Source organism: Pithys albifrons, chromosome 2 (genome assembly GCF_047495875.1).
Source record: "Pithys albifrons albifrons isolate INPA30051 chromosome 2, PitAlb_v1, whole genome shotgun sequence".
Lineage (NCBI taxonomy): Eukaryota > Metazoa > Chordata > Aves > Passeriformes > Thamnophilidae > Pithys > Pithys albifrons.
In genome coordinates this window covers 46,240,045-46,254,274 of record NC_092459.1, presented here as the reverse complement: position 1 = coordinate 46,254,274, position 14,230 = coordinate 46,240,045, and the positions used below count along the sequence as shown (strand labels likewise).

At 38.8% G+C, this 14,230-nt stretch overlaps 1 protein-coding gene across 1 annotated transcript in view; it reads left to right on the top strand.

Annotated features, from left to right (window-relative positions):
* Positions 1-14,083, top strand: part of REV3L (REV3 like, DNA directed polymerase zeta catalytic subunit) — a 114,256-nt gene extending 100,173 nt beyond the window's left edge. The window contains exons 24-32 of the mRNA XM_071548917.1: positions 678-786; positions 1,595-1,801; positions 2,431-2,540; positions 3,566-3,680; positions 6,424-6,561; positions 7,501-7,691; positions 8,760-9,006; positions 10,293-10,502; positions 12,929-14,083. Coding sequence (XP_071405018.1) covers positions 678-786; positions 1,595-1,801; positions 2,431-2,540; positions 3,566-3,680; positions 6,424-6,561; positions 7,501-7,691; positions 8,760-9,006; positions 10,293-10,502; positions 12,929-13,069 — 1,468 coding nt within the window. The 3' untranslated portion in view covers positions 13,070-14,083. The remainder of the gene's footprint in view (positions 1-677; positions 787-1,594; positions 1,802-2,430; positions 2,541-3,565; positions 3,681-6,423; positions 6,562-7,500; positions 7,692-8,759; positions 9,007-10,292; positions 10,503-12,928) is intronic.
* Positions 14,084-14,230: the final 147 nt, after the last annotated feature.

The window sequence follows — 14,230 nt, the reverse complement described above, 5'->3', positions numbered from 1 at the left end:
GATGCTGGTTTTTAATATTGCTTCAGAGTAAGTTACTGTAAATCCACCACCTGTCTTCCAAACTGGACTAGTATTATTCCTTAATAAATTATGGTAGTCCTTTTAACAGTTGTAGTTCGCTCAGGTTGTAGCTATTCAAAATTAAAAGATACAATGAGTTATTCTGTATGCCATCTTTTACTGAGCTTAACAGTTATTCTGTTAATTGGGAAAAGTGTCATTGCTCTTTATAATTACCTCTGTAAAACAATATTTTGAAGAATGGGAAGATATATGTGGTAATTGCTAGGTGTCACTGTCAGGATTTCAAGTTTCTGATTTGAAATTTTGAATTTGTAGGAATACATGAAATGGGTTACCTGGTAAACACACATGGTTTCCATAGGCGTGGATTACAGTACGACTATGTGCCTCCACTAGCTCAGCATTTGGAAATAATTCATTAACACAGAACAGACTAGATAAATTATGCATGCATTGGAATTTAGCCATTTATTAGTACTTTTTCATAGAGCTTTTTGCATGTAGCTAAGAGATTTGAAATGATTTTATGCTTGTTTATACCTGAGTTTATTCTGTCATTGCCGGCATTATCAGCAGTTCAGTGTGAGCTGATGCTTTTGCTTTGGCCTGTAAATGAATGAATTGTCTTCATATTTAAATTTTCTCTTTATTAGATATGATGCATTCAAATTTGGCTGTACATCTCTGAGAGTACCTCCTGACTTACTTTACCAGATTAGGCACGATATCACAGTGTCACCCAGTGGAGTAGCTTTTGTCAAGGTAATGATACTAGTGCTCTGTGACAGGCATTTTCTCTTCCTGTTGGCTGACTAGCTTAAGATCAAATTAATATTGTAGTTTATATTTTGCTGCATTAAGAGCAGACAGAAAGGGAAAGTTCAGTCTCTGATTTCCCAAAGTACTTGTCACAGTGTTGAACTTCTGGCAGTTCAGAATGTAAAATGTCATCTTTATGCTTTCCTTTATACTGAAGGCTTATTTCATCTATAATTAAACTGCATTTTACTTGTGCAGTTTGAGGATCAAACAGTAATTATCTGTGTATAGCACTTCATTCTTCTCCTGCCTGTATGGCAGTATGCTTTCCTAGATAAAGTGTCATGGCTTGGGAGATGAAACTCCCTGACTGTTGTTCCGTTGTTCTCATTTTGTGTCCTGCTGGCTGATTTGTGATACGGCCTGGAGTTCTTACAAAGAGTTAGCCAATCACCAGCATATATGTGTTTGATGGAAAATGAAAACTTTAAGTGAAGAATATTTGCAGAGTTTTTAAAAGATAATATTCCTTCAGCATTTAGTATTTTGTGAATTAACAGTTAAATATTGAAGTTCTGGTTTAGACTGATAAAGAACAAAAAGCTATTTACTCTGCCCTTAAGAGCTTTGCCTGTGTTCTAGGTTCCTTGTAATACTTGTGGGAAAAGCCAAACTGTTGGTGGCTAGAGCATCTCACTATTTTGTCTTCCTAAAAGAGGTGTTAACCCGCAGTTCTGGGATTTGATTTTACTCTTAACTGTTTGGGTTGGGCTTTTTAACATAATTTTTTCCTTTGTTCCCATCATGGCAGCCTTCAGTAAGAAAGGGTGTGCTGCCAAGGATGCTAGAAGAAATCTTGAAGACTAGGATAATGGTCAAACAGTCAATGAAGGCTTATAAGCATGACAAGGCTGTGACTCGAATGCTTGAAGCTCGTCAGCTGGGTCTTAAATATATTGCAAATTTTACGTTTGGTTATACTGCTGCTAATTTTTCTGGAAGAATGCCATGCACTGAGGTAAGGGTTACAAATAAAAATGCATTAAAAAGATGGGAAGGACACTAGTCAGATAACATAGTATTATTATTTGAAGCATGCTTAAACAAAATACTTTTCAAAAAGTTGTTTTTATTTGTAGTACTGCAAGTGAGCAACTTAGGATTTATTTGTGATCCTTGGGAAAAAATGTCTCATTTTTCTTCTTCCCGTAAAAAAGCATTTGGAGTTGGCATTTCTGTAGAAGAGTCTCCAAGGGTAGATTGGATTACAGTTCTAGAGGAAATAAAATAACATTGTAGATGATTTACAGTTTTCATAGAAATCAGCGCAATCCAAAAACTGGAGAAAATGATCCTAAGCAGTCTTGCTCCTTACAGTTTTAATATGTCTATAAAGAAATTTATACCAAATTTTTCTTTGTTTTAATTCTTAATATTTTTTGTCATTAGTCCTTTAATTCTTGTTATTTTGGGATAATTTAAGCAGCATTTTTATTTATTATATGCATTTTAACCATGAACTCAAATGTATTGTCTCAATATAGTAATTTTCATAAAGAGATCAGGCACAGGTTAGGCTGTGTTTACCAAGCTGGTACTTGGTTTAACAGTAGAATAAAAATTTTCAATCTCTTTTTAACTTTGCAGATTGGAGATAGCATTGTCCACAAAGCCAGAGAAACGTTGGAGCGTGCCATTAAACTGGTGAATGATACAAAAAAATGGGGTGCTCACGTTGTGTATGGTGATACAGACAGGTAATTAGTGGTCTGCTTCTTACCATGGTGTAAAATCAGAGTAGTTCTTCTACTTTTGAAGAACTTTTGTCTCAACAATGCGAATTTATGATGCTAAAAAGACTTTGTGAACCCTCTTTGGATGTTGCTTACTGTGTTGCAGAATATGCAAAGTAAATAATACCCACTTTCCTCAAGTTTCTTTTGGGACTCTTAGCACTTTGTCTTTTGAAAATTATGTAGAACAGAAAGAGGAGAGAGAAAGAATATTTTTTCAGTTGTGAATTAATATAAATCTAATTTAATAAATTATTTTTGTGCCTGTTTCTGATGCCATTTTTATTTTGGAAAATAGGGTGTTTCTAACATAGGCATTGCACCTTGAGGAAGACACTATTTTAAGCGTCAAAAGTGGATACAATTCAGAAGCAGCCAGTAGAGCATGAAAAGATATTATTAGTCTGCCTGAAATACATCATATAAACATCTTCCCTTTCTCAGTTAGCCTTTCATCTAAATAATAGCCATGCTCCAGGCATATCCATCTCTGTTCTACACTTGGGTAATTTTTCAGCCGTTGGGAAACAAAGCTTGTCTGGCTGTCCTTCCTTTATAACTTGTGAATCCAGTGATCAATTTCAGCCTGATTTGATAGAAGACTTGAAATTTCAAAGATACTGAATTCACAGTAGTTTTATAAAAAAAATTTTTGAGAAAGGAAGTAAAATTCTATTGCTGCACATGGTGGGAAAAAGTGGCGTACTCAGAGCTCTTTACAGTTCTCTCCTGGGAACTCAAGTTTTGCAGTGCCTGGGAGTAGTTGTGTTCCCTGCTCACCAGCTAGTCACAGCATTTGTCAGGCCTTTGGTACTCCTCGTCTCATACTGAATACTGAAATTTCTCAGATTTTTGGCTTTTCTAGACGAAGAAGGGGAATACAATTGATAACAAAATCCCTGCCTTGCTACCAGGAAACTATACTTACAATTTTCCAGGAACCATTTTGAAGAGATTTGTACTTATTTCCTGTGTCTGATTTCTTGTAGCATGTTTGTACTCTTGAAAGGAGCCACAAAGGAGCAGTCTTTTAAGATTGGTCAGGAAATTGCTGAAGCTGTAACAGCAACAAACCCCAAACCTGTTAAACTGAAGTTTGAAAAGGTAAAAGTATTTTCTTTGCTTCAAGTGTGTTAGGTGAAAACACTGTTACTAAAAAAAAAAAAAAGATAAAAGATTTTTCTGGATCCTACTGTAGCATAAAGATACACAGCAATCCTGTGCTGTGCTATTTCTGGGGGCATATATTGCAAGCTTTTTAGTGCCTCAGGGAGCTCCTTAATGCCTCAGAGGAGCACTGCAGTATGAATAACAGAAGGAAATAGTCCTCCTTTCACATCACCATGCATGGTGGCCTGTTGTGCTGGCAGCATCAGGCAGTTTGAAATTCCTGTCTCATCAGTTTTTGGAAATGTCTCCCTCAGTTTAGTATCACTGATTTCCTCTTACAACAAGGTAACCCACATGGCTGATCAAGGGAAGCCAGTTGATACAAACTTTTTGGGATTCAGTAAAGGTTTTGATACTGTCTCTTACAGGATCCTTGTGGATAAAGTGTCCAGCACAGAGCTGGATAAACACCTCATGTGGTGGGTGAGCAATTGGCTCATGGGTTGAGCACAGAGGGTAATAGTGAATAGGGTAACATCAGACTGGTGACCTGTCCCATATGAAGCTCAGCAAGGGGTAGTACTGGATTCTGCACCCGAGATGGGGCCACCCTGGATATACACACAGACTGGGGAATGAAGTGCTGGAAAGCAGTGCCACAGAAAGGGACCTGGGAGTCCTGGTTGACAGCAAGTTGAACGTGAGTCAGCAGTGCCCTGGCAGCCAGGAGGGCCAACCGTGTCCCGGGGGGCATCAGGCACAGCATTGGCAGCCAGTTGAGGGGAGGGGATTATCCCACTCTGCTCTGCACTGGTGTGGCCTCACCTTGAATATTGCATGCAGTATTGGGTGCTGCAATATAAGAAAGACATTTAACTGTTAGCATGTCCAAAGGAGAGCAACAAAGATGATGAAGGGCCTTGAGGAGAAGCCATATGAGGAGCTGCTGAGGTCACTTGGTGTGTTTAGCCCTGGAGAAGAGGAGACTGAGGGGAGACCTCATTGCAGTTACAACTTCCTCTTGAGGGGAAGAGTAGGGTCAAGCACTGATCTCTTCTTTGTGGTGACCAGTGACAGGACCCCAGGGAATGGCCGGAAGTTGTGTCAGGGGAGGTTTAAGTTGGATATTAGAAAAAGGTTCTTCACCCACAGGGTGGTTGGGCACTGGAACAGACTCCCGAGGGAAGTGGTCACAGCACCAAGCCTGCCAGAGTTCAAGAAGTGTTTGGATGATACTCTTGGACACATGGTGTGACTCTTGAGAATGGTGCTGTGCAGGGCTCAGGGTTGAACTTGATGATCCTTGTAGGTCTCTTCCAACTCAGCATTATTCTGTGATTCTTATGTACATACCTACCTTCAAACCAGTGTTTTTGAGTAGAGAAAATGTTCACCATCCCTGATGCTAAAGCTTTAATTACAATCCTGATATTTATTCTTCAGTCAGCCTTAACACACTTCAGAATATATCCGTGTGGTGCATACATGTACCTATAAAATGAAAAATTATAAAAATCCGTTCAGTAGGCTTCTGGAAGAAATATTAGTTACAAGTCTTTTCTAGAAGAGCAAGGCAATGTGTTACTGATTTTGCTGAAAGTTTGTCAGTGTAAAGTCATTAGCAAGGTGTTCCAGTGAGGTAGCATTAGTTCTAGTGATCTGGATATTAACAAAGTACATACCTGACTCAACAAGTTCAATCAGAATTTGTAAGCAAATTGCCAGTTTTCCTGAAAAATACAGTAGAAAAATATTAACAAGGAAAGTCAGGATACTTACGGAAGGCACAGCAGCTTTTGCTCCCTGACTGATGTACAGGGACCTTTTCCACTTTGAGGCAATTCTGTCATCAAGCTGAAGGAATAATTGGCCAGAAAATAAATCACTAGCTGCAAGGATACACTTGAGAAGATAACAGAGTCCTTCATTTAAAGTGCCCTTCTTCACCTGTGGGTCAAAATGTTGATTCCTCTTTCTAGAGTAGCTTCCTAGCACAGGAACAGGAAAATGCCTCAAAGCTGGAACATCTGTTCAGGAAGATAGGACACATGTGCAAGACCCTCTTCAGCCGAAGGCAATCTAAACTTATTGCTCTTTCCTTTATGAGGGGTAGGAAGATATGGTATTATCCTAGTAACACTGTGAAGAAATTGTTCTCCATTCTTTCATTTAAAACTGCTCAAGGAATACTTACACAGTCATGAATGAAATAAAAGGTTGGATAAAACAAACAAAAGAGACCATGATCCTAAAAATCCATTCGTAAGAAAACTATTCATAGGCATTAAAAAAAGCATACTTTCCCCAAATGGGATACCAGCTGATTTTTGGCACTACCTAATTAGATAAAGTTGATAACAGAAGGTTCTAAGCCACTACTTTTGCTGGGAACATTTTCTTCTCTAATATTTAAAATGAAGTTGTCTTACTGGAGTTATGTTAGAAATTATGACAAGTGCAGTCCAGAAAAATAAGGGTACTTGCAACAATGTGTGTCACTTTTCATCTGAGCTTCAGCAAGATGAAATATAAAGTGATTTAAGAATCGAACTCCACAGAATCCCAACTTCCTCGGCCATCCTTTAACAGTCCTTTGATCCAGTTTTTCAGTTTTAATGATTTAAAAAAACACAACAAAAACAAAGCAAAGTATTCCTTGGGAAACCCTCTATGTTCAAAGCCACCTTATAGTCTCAACACATGCTAAATTCAGCTATCTTCTTTCTAAACATGCCAGGTCTACTTGCCATGTGTCCTGCAAACTAAAAAGAGGTATGTGGGTTACATGTATGAAACATTGGACCAGAAGGATCCAGTATTTGATGCAAAAGGCATAGAGACAGTCCGAAGAGACTCCTGTCCTGCTGTTTCCAAGGTAAAATATTCATAGATTTCTTCCTGAGTAAAATGGAAGTATTCTGTTATTTCATTTTTTATGTGTCCTTTCTCAGAGTTTCTAGTCCTTTTGAGTTGTCTGAGACTTCATCTGTTTTTCTAGTATGAGCCATTTGAAGGGTAAATGGAAGATCTTTCACAGCATTACAAGGACTTGCATTTTACATCTTATATTTCATCCCCCAAAGCCCTGTTAAAAGCCTACATGTGGCCCATATAGGTTCTCTATAAGACCATTCTTGATCCAGTTCACTTTAACTGAAAGTAAGTATTGCTCCCAGATGAGTGAGACACACTGATGTGTCTGCTAAATAGCTCACTTACATAAATCTAGTTTAGCTAAGAATTAATTTAAAATAAGCTTTCTTGCTTGTTTATTTTATCCTGTGTATTGGAAGTCTATAAACAAATGGCTCCTGTTATTAGCCAAATTAAAACAATTCTATGCCAGTAAGAAAGGTAACCATATAGAAGAATTTGCTTCTCTTTTTTTAATTCTCTCCTTTTTTCCCCCTTTTTTCCTTTTTTTTATCCTAATTCTTTTGTTTGCTGAGGAGGTCAGAAAGTCATGGCAAGATATTTTAGATGACAAGGAAAAACATCTCTCAAAACATCTTCTCGTTTTCCTCCTCCTCAGAGGAAATCCTCTGTAATTCTTGAAACCATCTTAGTTCTGGAGTATGGATGATGTCATGAAAGATGTGTCCAACTGAGGAAAAAGTTGTCCAGTAATGTGTTTATGAATGTCTTTGAGTGGAAGAGATTGCAACTTGTTGTCATATTAACATTCTAGTACACCACTGGTGGTACTTCTGAGCAGTGTATTCATATTTCCATATAATTTACTGAATAAAATGGAATTAATTGGTTTTTAGTTAAACATACATGTTTTTCTCACCTTTCTCCTTTGGTTGTAAAGATACTTGAGTGTTCTATCAAGCTGCTATTTGAAACACGGGACATAAGTCAGATCAAACAGTATGTTCAGAATCAATGCATGAAGCTGCTGGAAGGAAAAGCCAGCATGCAGGACTTTATCTTTGCTAAAGAGTACAGAGGGAGCTCAGCTTACAGACCTGGAGCCTGTGTGCCTGCCCTGGAAATCACCAGGTAATGAGATTAAGAAGTGCTAATCATCGATATTTTTTATCTTGACCTTTGTGCTGACAAATGAAGAGATCATAGATATTTTTTATCTTAATCTTTGTACTGACACATTATGAGTAGAAGATTGTTGATATTTGTTCTCTTGACCTTCGTACTGTGAAGTTATGGGTAGCACTGAGATCTCACCTTCAGATACAGTTGTAGCAGTTCTCCCTGACTTTCTTCTGTGTGTGAAAAGAGATCAAGCATGAGATGGTCCTAGAAGGTCATTTTGTAGTCCTGGAGAGATCCACACATGTTCAAGAGTAAAGTTTTGTTGGGACACTGTAACAGCGTTTTTGCTTCTGGTACTTACAGTTTGGGTTTTGTACAAGGGCTTGACTCTCCGAGATTACCCATTACTCACAAATATTAGATATGATAAAAATTGTAATAGTGATGTCTCTCAGTGCTATGAAATACATTACCAGGCATAATTTTTCATTAAAAAAAACCCTTAATATTTCATCCTGTTGATATTGTTTATTGGTAGTAGACAGTGTGAGTTGGCACATTTGCCACTTTGCTTAATACAAAAGGTCTTCCAATTAAGCTATGCCTTCTAAATAAAATAAAATCCAAGTCCAAGACTGATACCTGCTTCAAATTGAATTAATTAGCCTTTGCTTTCTGAATAAAATTTTAAGCAAGTATCAATCTACTGAGCAAGCAGTCTCGGAAAGCAAAGGACAATTTGACCAGGAAGCAAATGGTACTTGAGCTCTTTTTAGTGCTTCAGTTGCTTTTTAAAAAATATTTCTTTAAGGAAGGGGTAGCTAGAAAGCAACCTGCATGCAAATCCAGGTGACATGAAACAGCATGTGTCTTTAGGGCTCATGATCCAAGTTCTATAATTTAGGTCTGCTCACAAGACAAATTAAAAATTAAACAATTTGGTCGTGTGCTTTATAGTAGATGCTAACTCCAGTTGTCTGGAGAGCAAGTGATATAATCAGATGGGGAAGCTTACAAGCAAATGGAATGACTATGAATTTGCCTCTGGATGCATTATAAAGGCTATTTGCTAAACAGGAGAATGCTTGCCTATGACCGTCGCTCTGAACCACGAGTTGGGGAGCGAGTGCCCTACGTCATTGTGTACGGCATGCCTGGCCTGCCCCTGATACAGCTGGTGAGGCGGCCCATCGAAGTCCTGCAGGATCCCAGCCTGAGGCTGAATGCCACGTACTATATCACCAAACAGATTCTGCCCCCGCTGGCCAGGGTGTTCTCGCTTATCGGCATAGACGTGTTCTGCTGGTACCATGAGTTGCCGCGGGTAAGTGCTCTCCAACAGTGAACAAGTGCAGTGTATCTGTACACTGTTTGACTGCATCGTGGCTTCAAATGGAATGAGGTTTATATGAGGCAACAGCGCAAAGTTTATTTTACAGAGCAGTGTTTGATGCTCAGACATGCAGTTCTGATTCTTTGATCTTCTGTTTTCTGACTGCTTCCATAGCTGATAAGAGTATTTTGCTGTGACGTTTTATTTTTAGTAGTATGTGTATATGCACCTGTTTAGCATAACAGATGTTGGAACTCCTATTTTCCAAAAGATTCTGAAGATTTTTCCTCTGTATGCAAAAGGTGGTATGTCCCAGCAGCAGGAACACTTCAAAAATTTGTATCACCAGAAATTTGAAACTAATTATATCCAAACCTGACTTTCATAAAAGTTAAACAAGTCCTCAAGATGCAGGAAGAGAGGTGTTAGATAGCTCGATTTTAGTTTGTGATTCTGCTGAGAAAACAGGGATAGTGAAAGACTGTATCTGTAGTTTGGTTACTCTGCTCAGCATGGACTTCAGCGGCATAGTAGTACCTCATGTTTCCTACTGCAGACTTTTAATATGGCCTTGATTAACTTTTTTTTCTACCTTTCCAATGGCACTGTGACAATCACCTTAAGTATCTCCAATAAACTGCTCTAAAAAGGCAAAAAGAACCCTGGCTTCCTGCAAGGCCGGGGAGCACCAAGGAAGTCACAGGGAAGCAGAGCAGCAGGAGAGTGAAGGATAGTAAAAAGCTTGTCATGCAGCAGCAGGTGCAAGTACAGAGAACAGCCTTCCCTGGGTGATGGGGCAGTGGTGGAGTGTTGTCCAAGGAAATCAGAGCTAGTGCCGTGGACCAAAGCACCATGACAGCTCTGTGACCAGGACTACACCAGCACAGAAACTCTAGGGCAGACTGAATCTGGAAGGCAGTTGCTGGCGCTGCAGCCAGGGCATCTTTAGGTGTCAGATGAGCAGCTAAAAAAGGAACAACCACAAGAGGCGGAGTTGGAGTTGAGATCAGGAGTTTAGCATGTGACCGAGGGTTTCTTGGATTACTTTTTCTCTTCTCTGGTGACGTTCCCTGTGAAATAGATGTGGGCGTGGGCTCTGTTCACTTCAGGGTGCTGCACTCTTCTGAGTGATGAGATCTGTGTTCATAATTTGTGTATGAACACATGGCCTGCAGGCACCTTCTTACTCCTTTAGGAAAAAAAAAGCTATGTAATCTAGGAGTAAGGCAAGCTGCTTTCTTGAAAGTTCATTACCTCTTAATTATTTTTCCTAACAGATTCAGAAGGCTGCCTCAACTGTCCGCACTGAGCTAGAAGGACACAAAGGCACCATCTCCCAGTATTTCACAACCTTACACTGTCCTGTCTGTGATGAACTGACCCAGTATGGGATCTGTAATAAATGCAGAAGTCAGCCACAGCATGTGGCAGTGATTCTCAACCAAGAAATCCGAGAGTTGGAGCGTAAACAAGAACAGCTGGTCAAGGTACGATTAAAGCATTGTCAGATGTCTGTCAGCAAAAGACAGGGGCTGAAAATTGAAAGCAGGGTGTTCCTGAATGGTACCAAAAGAAATGGGCACAACAGTCTGGGTGTTAAATGTGCTGCAGCTTGTTTACATTTCCCCGGGTTGTCAAAGGCAGCATAGCAGCTATTAACTCTCCTTAGCTTTGCATAAAACTGAAGGCAAAGAGGGGCTCAGAACAGAGGATGCTTTTCTTATTTTCTTCTTTTTTTTATGAGTATCTTGTATGGTTTGTAGATGCCTTTTTTTAATGACAGCAGTGGAGAGCTGTGAAAGTGTGAAAGGTTCACCTTTTTTGCATTAAAATAATGGATGATGTTCTAGTAACAAAAACATTTGTGCCAGAAAATTTTTTTATATATATAACATGGATGTGTTTTAGCTTGGGGGTTTTCTTCTTACCTTTCCTTTTCATAGGAATTTCCGAGCTGGTTTTTCTCTTGAGCTAGAAGTCAGTTAAGAAGGTAGCTGACTGTGCTCGCAAATGCATTATAGCAAAGCACAGTGCCTCCTCTTGTGGGAACATATGCATATCCTCACCTAATTTTCATACTTTTGTATTTTATAATTAATAAATATATTGGTTAAAACTTATTTTTAGCACTATCACATGAGCCATTCTAAAGACCTGTCTGAATTTCAGGTATATAAACATTCTTGTAGTCTAAGCATCGATTTAATAGGTTCTGATAGGGTTATTATAAACCTACTATAATTCACTGTTCATAAATACTGCATTACTAAGGTGTGGACTTCTTGCTGCCCTTTGTAATATTTGCTCTTATCTGCATGGTAAATGGCAGTAAGTAAGGAGATGTGTGTTCTGCAGTTTTTCCGTGGTGCTCTGAACCTTTCATATTGTTCTTGTTCTGGAATAAATCAGAACTTGGCAGATTGGTCCAGCTCCACAGAAGGATCAGTGGGTTTGGTTAGAACATTCTCTTGTCTCTGCAACACGCAACAGCTCAGCAAGGCCTGGGATCCTGTTCCAGTCAGTGTTTGATGTCTGTGTAAAAACATCTGTCTCATTTTAATGTGAAGGCATATATATCCTCCACAGCCTAAATTTTTGGCCCTCTATGATTATAAACATGCTGGAGTGAGCCGAAAACTGATACAACACTGAGTTGTACACTATTTTAAAACATGCTTAAAAATCACATGCTGTAGATTAAAACCATCGACTTCTCCCCTCAGCACAAACTGAACTTAAAACTTGTACCATTTAGTTTGGTCCCTTGCATTTGAACCAGCTACAGCCTCTTTCAAAAGAACTAGGACAGATATATTTCTGAGGTTACAAACCTGGAACAAGCTGTTTAAACTCTGTTCCTTTTGGCCACAGTTGCAGTCCAGAGGACTGGTGGTATCCTCTGAGGTGCTACAGGTGGAACTTGGGCTGAAAGGGGCTGATCCTCTCTGGCTATTGTCAGTCTGAGTTTCTGGTCTGCAGGGATTCCGTGCTGATGTGCAGGTCGGGCTTGAGAGAGTGCAGGTACCCAAATAATTTAACACGGAAAGAAGGAAAAGAAGTGGTTTTAAAATCAAAGAGGTATAATCTTGGTTTGTTGTTCAAGTTTACAAATGGTAGGATAAAATGTGTAACACTTTAATGTTACAAAACACAGATGTGGCTGGAAGCAAACTTCTGAGGTTTTGGGAAAACCACTGGAGGTGGCAAATGCTGCAAAGGATAAAAATAGAATAGTAAAGCAGGGCCTTTAGTTTTCTGAAGGTAGCTACCTTTGGAAAAACTACCTGCTGCTATTTCATTCAGTCTGGTATCTCACGTTAAAAGTACTTTCAAGCAGCGTTAACAAGTTGTTCCTTGAACAAGGAGAGCAGTCCAGCTTACGTAGCTTGTGTATTTCTGGGACTGATTGACTCTGACTAGGTAAAACTCTAATTGAAGCTTATCTTGAAACAAGAGTAATTTATTTAAAGTCCCCCTGCTTTGCAGAGAATAACTGCAGAATAAGAGTTTTGCCTTTTTTACTAGGAAACTTTCATACAGGATAAGTTTATCATGAATAGAACACACTGTCCTGTTTAAATCCACTTATTTACCTGTGTTTTTTCAAGTGCCACCATGTGTGAGTAGAACTGGATTAGCAGGATTGAAACCCGAGCTGCGCAGTCCTGCTGTTGATCTGTGCTGTTCAGAGTGGCTAATGCCTGCCAGCCACCCCCCAGCAGCCAGATGAGCCATCTAGCAGTGGCTGGAGGGGCTGCAGCAGAGAAGGGAGCTCCTCTGGATCTCTCTGTGCTGGGGGAAAGCTCAGTGCAGCCCATCCTGCTGATAGTGTTGACTTGGTAGTCCCAAGTGGTTTCTGCCTTGCTCGTGTCATTTAAAATAACCTGGCTTGCTTTTTTTCCACGTAATCCAGATATGCAAGAACTGCACAGGCTGCTTCGATCGACAGATCCAGTGTGTCTCCCTCAACTGCCCAGTACTGTTCAAGCTCTCCAGAGTGAGCAGAGAACTGTCCAAGGCACCGTATCTTCGCCAGCTGCTTGACCAGTTTTAAATGATCTGTGTTACAGGATTCCAGGTGCTATTTTTTTTTCTTCAGTGTTTACCACACTAAGACTATTGTGCATGGTGCTTTTTCAATTCTCATCTAGTCCAGGATTTCCATTTTAACTGTTGGGTTTATTATCTGAAGAATAATGAACACTTACCGTAATTAAATTTTAAAAACAACCCAACCCATTTGTTGATCTATGAATAGCTCTCTTTTTAAGATGTACAAATTTCTTCTTCCTTTCATGTTTCTAACATACTGTTTTATAATGCTGATGTTGAAATAGCTCTGTGTAACATCTTGTAAATCCATTTCAAAGTAGAAGTCAAGTTTACTTCCTGGAGGAAGGAGCACTGAAAACCTCTTGAAACGATAAAACCATTTGTGTGTGTTCTTGAACTGTCAGTATCAAGACGTGTTACTTATATATTATCCATTCACTTTATAATTTTGTCTGCGAAATATTTTGTAAATACACTTTTTTACTTTTCAAACAACTGAGTAAAATAATGTGCAATGACTTTTATACAGATAATTTTAAAGTTGGTTGGTATATCTCCTCCTCAGTTTTGCTTGATTCCAAGTAGATTATTATTTGATCAGACTGTGCAAGCAGTAGTATCATGTGTAGCATTTTGAAACATTATTTTCTAAAAATTGCTGTCTTGCTTTAGCTATTAATGGGGCATTGTGAGGAACTGTGCAAAGACATTTTTGTTACAAACATGTGGGACTGTTGCAATACTTTAAATATAAAATTTTATTCCATTTTTGCTTGTTTTGTATAGACATTTCTATTGCTTCTAAATATGCTTAAAATATTTTCTTTCCTTATGTACTGTACAGTTAAATCTTATTTGCCACCATCTTGACAAAATGTGTATTTAGAATATTTGTATAACTGTATAAAATGGAAAAGGAATTATGTGGTCAGTGCATTGTTTTCTAAACTGGAAATCATTTTGTTTTAGAAGTTAATAATGGAAACCATATTAAAATTGAATAAAATGATATGGTAAAAAATATGGGATTTTTTTAATATTTACCCTCAGTTGCAGACACCTTTGTTTCCCCTGTCTGGCAAACACAGTAGTATCAACAAGGCTGCTCAAAAAAGAGTTAAGAATTCAGCTTAAACTTTGGGATCTCAAACCTCAGTAGCAA